At 36.7% G+C, this 1,881-nt stretch overlaps 1 protein-coding gene across 1 annotated transcript; it reads left to right on the top strand.

Moving 5' to 3' along the window:
• Positions 1-285: 285 nt before the first annotated feature.
• On the top strand, positions 286-1,172 carry LOC145123532 (uclacyanin 1-like). The gene has a single exon (XM_079058742.1). The coding sequence runs from the start codon at positions 333-335 to the stop codon at positions 1,044-1,046; it is 714 nt and encodes a 237-aa protein (XP_078914868.1). The 5' UTR covers positions 286-332; the 3' UTR covers positions 1,047-1,172.
• The last annotated feature ends 709 nt before the right edge of the window (positions 1,173-1,881 follow it).

The following is a 1,881-nucleotide window of genomic DNA, read 5'->3' as shown; positions in this document are numbered from 1 at the left end:
ATTCTATATAACTTTCAGCTGAATAAGAAGTCTCAATCCTTGAATATTTTCTTCTCTTTCGGAGCATACAAATATTGTTTGCAGTACGAGAAACAATAGTGTGTGTTTCCATAAAAGGAATAACACAAACACTATGAATCATAAAATAACCCATACTAACTTTATCTCAATAATACATTCCTTAAACTAACACCAATATCACGTTTAGATCATTTAAAATCAAGAAAATAAAAAGTAACCAATACATTCAAAGGCGTATAAGGCACTGCTTATAAATATCATATTCTAAATATACCAATGCCATCAAAAACACAAATTTCGAGGTTTCAAAAATGCAAGACTTTAATCCGAATTTGGTGGTGTTAATAGTCATGATGATTGCAACCATGCAGTTTCAAGTCACGATGGCACAGAAAAGGCACGTCGTCGGCGACGGTTTGGGATGGACCGTTCCTTCTGGTGGAGCGGTGGCTTACACCACGTGGGCCTCGCTTCAGACCTTCAATGTGGGCGACCTTCTTGTCTTTACCTTCACTGATGGAGAACATGATGTTGCAGAGATTTCGGCGGCGGCTTTTGGCTCATGCACTGCCACAAATCCTATCTCCCTTGCCACCAATGGCCCCGCTACCCTCACCTTGACCACCCCCGGAGCTCATTACTACATCTGCACATTCAGAAGTCACTGTCAAATTGGTCAGAAGTTAGCCATTAACGTCTCTGACTCTTCCACCACTACTCCTCCAGCAGCAACACCCAGAACACCCCGATCTCCACCTCCTCCGTCAGCAATACTCAAAACACCACCGTCTCCGTCGACCACGAGCCCTAGTACTCCTCCGTCGGAAACACCCGCAACACCCTCTCCTCCCTGTCCTCCAAATGTATCAACAAGCTCATGCGACACATCATCGCCGCCAACCACCACCTGGGACGACACCGCTCCACCACCACCACCACCTAGTGATAGTGATGAGGCTTCATCTTTCACCGCCGTCGTACCTTCCACATTCTTGATAATTGGATTAGCTTTATTGAATTATTAAATTTGAAAAAAGAGACATTACACTTACATATTTTATGATGTTTACGAATGTTTTCCTTGCGTGAAATATTTTCATGACAACTTGAATGTGAAACGAAGTTAATTTTAGTAATTATTTTTATGTTAATGAATGTATTTGATAATGTTTGCATCTAAATATTATTATATATTAGGTGTAAGATATCCTATAGTACGAGTTAATTAAAAACAAAATAAGATATGAACTAGAAATGAGACCCGTGCAACTTTTGTTGTTGATGTTTGGCAGGTCACGAAAGTAGGATGCTATAATGTCATTCAAATACTAAGCAACTGTATAAGATTGAATAGAGTATAATATCAAATACATGGAAATATGAAAAGATGCAACAAATAGCAATGTACTTTGTTTGTTGGTAAAAAAATAAATTACAAAAAAAAAAAAAGATGTAAATTCAAAGCGCATTGCTATTTAGTGCACTTAAAACGAAAAAATGAAAATTACACATAATGGCAATAAAACCATTACTGCTGAAATTGGAAGAACCTAAAGAACTGTAGCCTCCACATCCTTTGCCTCTCAAATTCCAGCTGCAAGTGTAAAAAATGTCTACATATATGTTTATATAAGCACAACTTGTGGCATTATAGATATACACAATCAATAACATCAGAAACTTAAAAAAGTGCATCATAATGCAAAAGAAAAACGAAAAAAAAAATAGAAATAATAGCCAAGCCATTTTGTTCTGTTGTTCTATTAAAATACAGAAAAAAACCATTATATAAATTTAGCCACTTGAAATATTTCTTTTTTAGATTTTCATCATAATACTTCGGTGGATAAATCATCAAAA

Source organism: Lactuca virosa, chromosome 7 (assembly GCF_052849685.1).
Source record: "Lactuca virosa cultivar CGN04683 chromosome 7, Lactuca_virosa_CGN04683_v6, whole genome shotgun sequence".
In the NCBI taxonomy this organism is placed as follows: Eukaryota; Viridiplantae; Streptophyta; class Magnoliopsida; order Asterales; family Asteraceae; genus Lactuca; species Lactuca virosa.
Note: the sequence above shows the minus strand (reverse complement) of the source record. Positions and strands in the feature narration are given on the sequence as shown.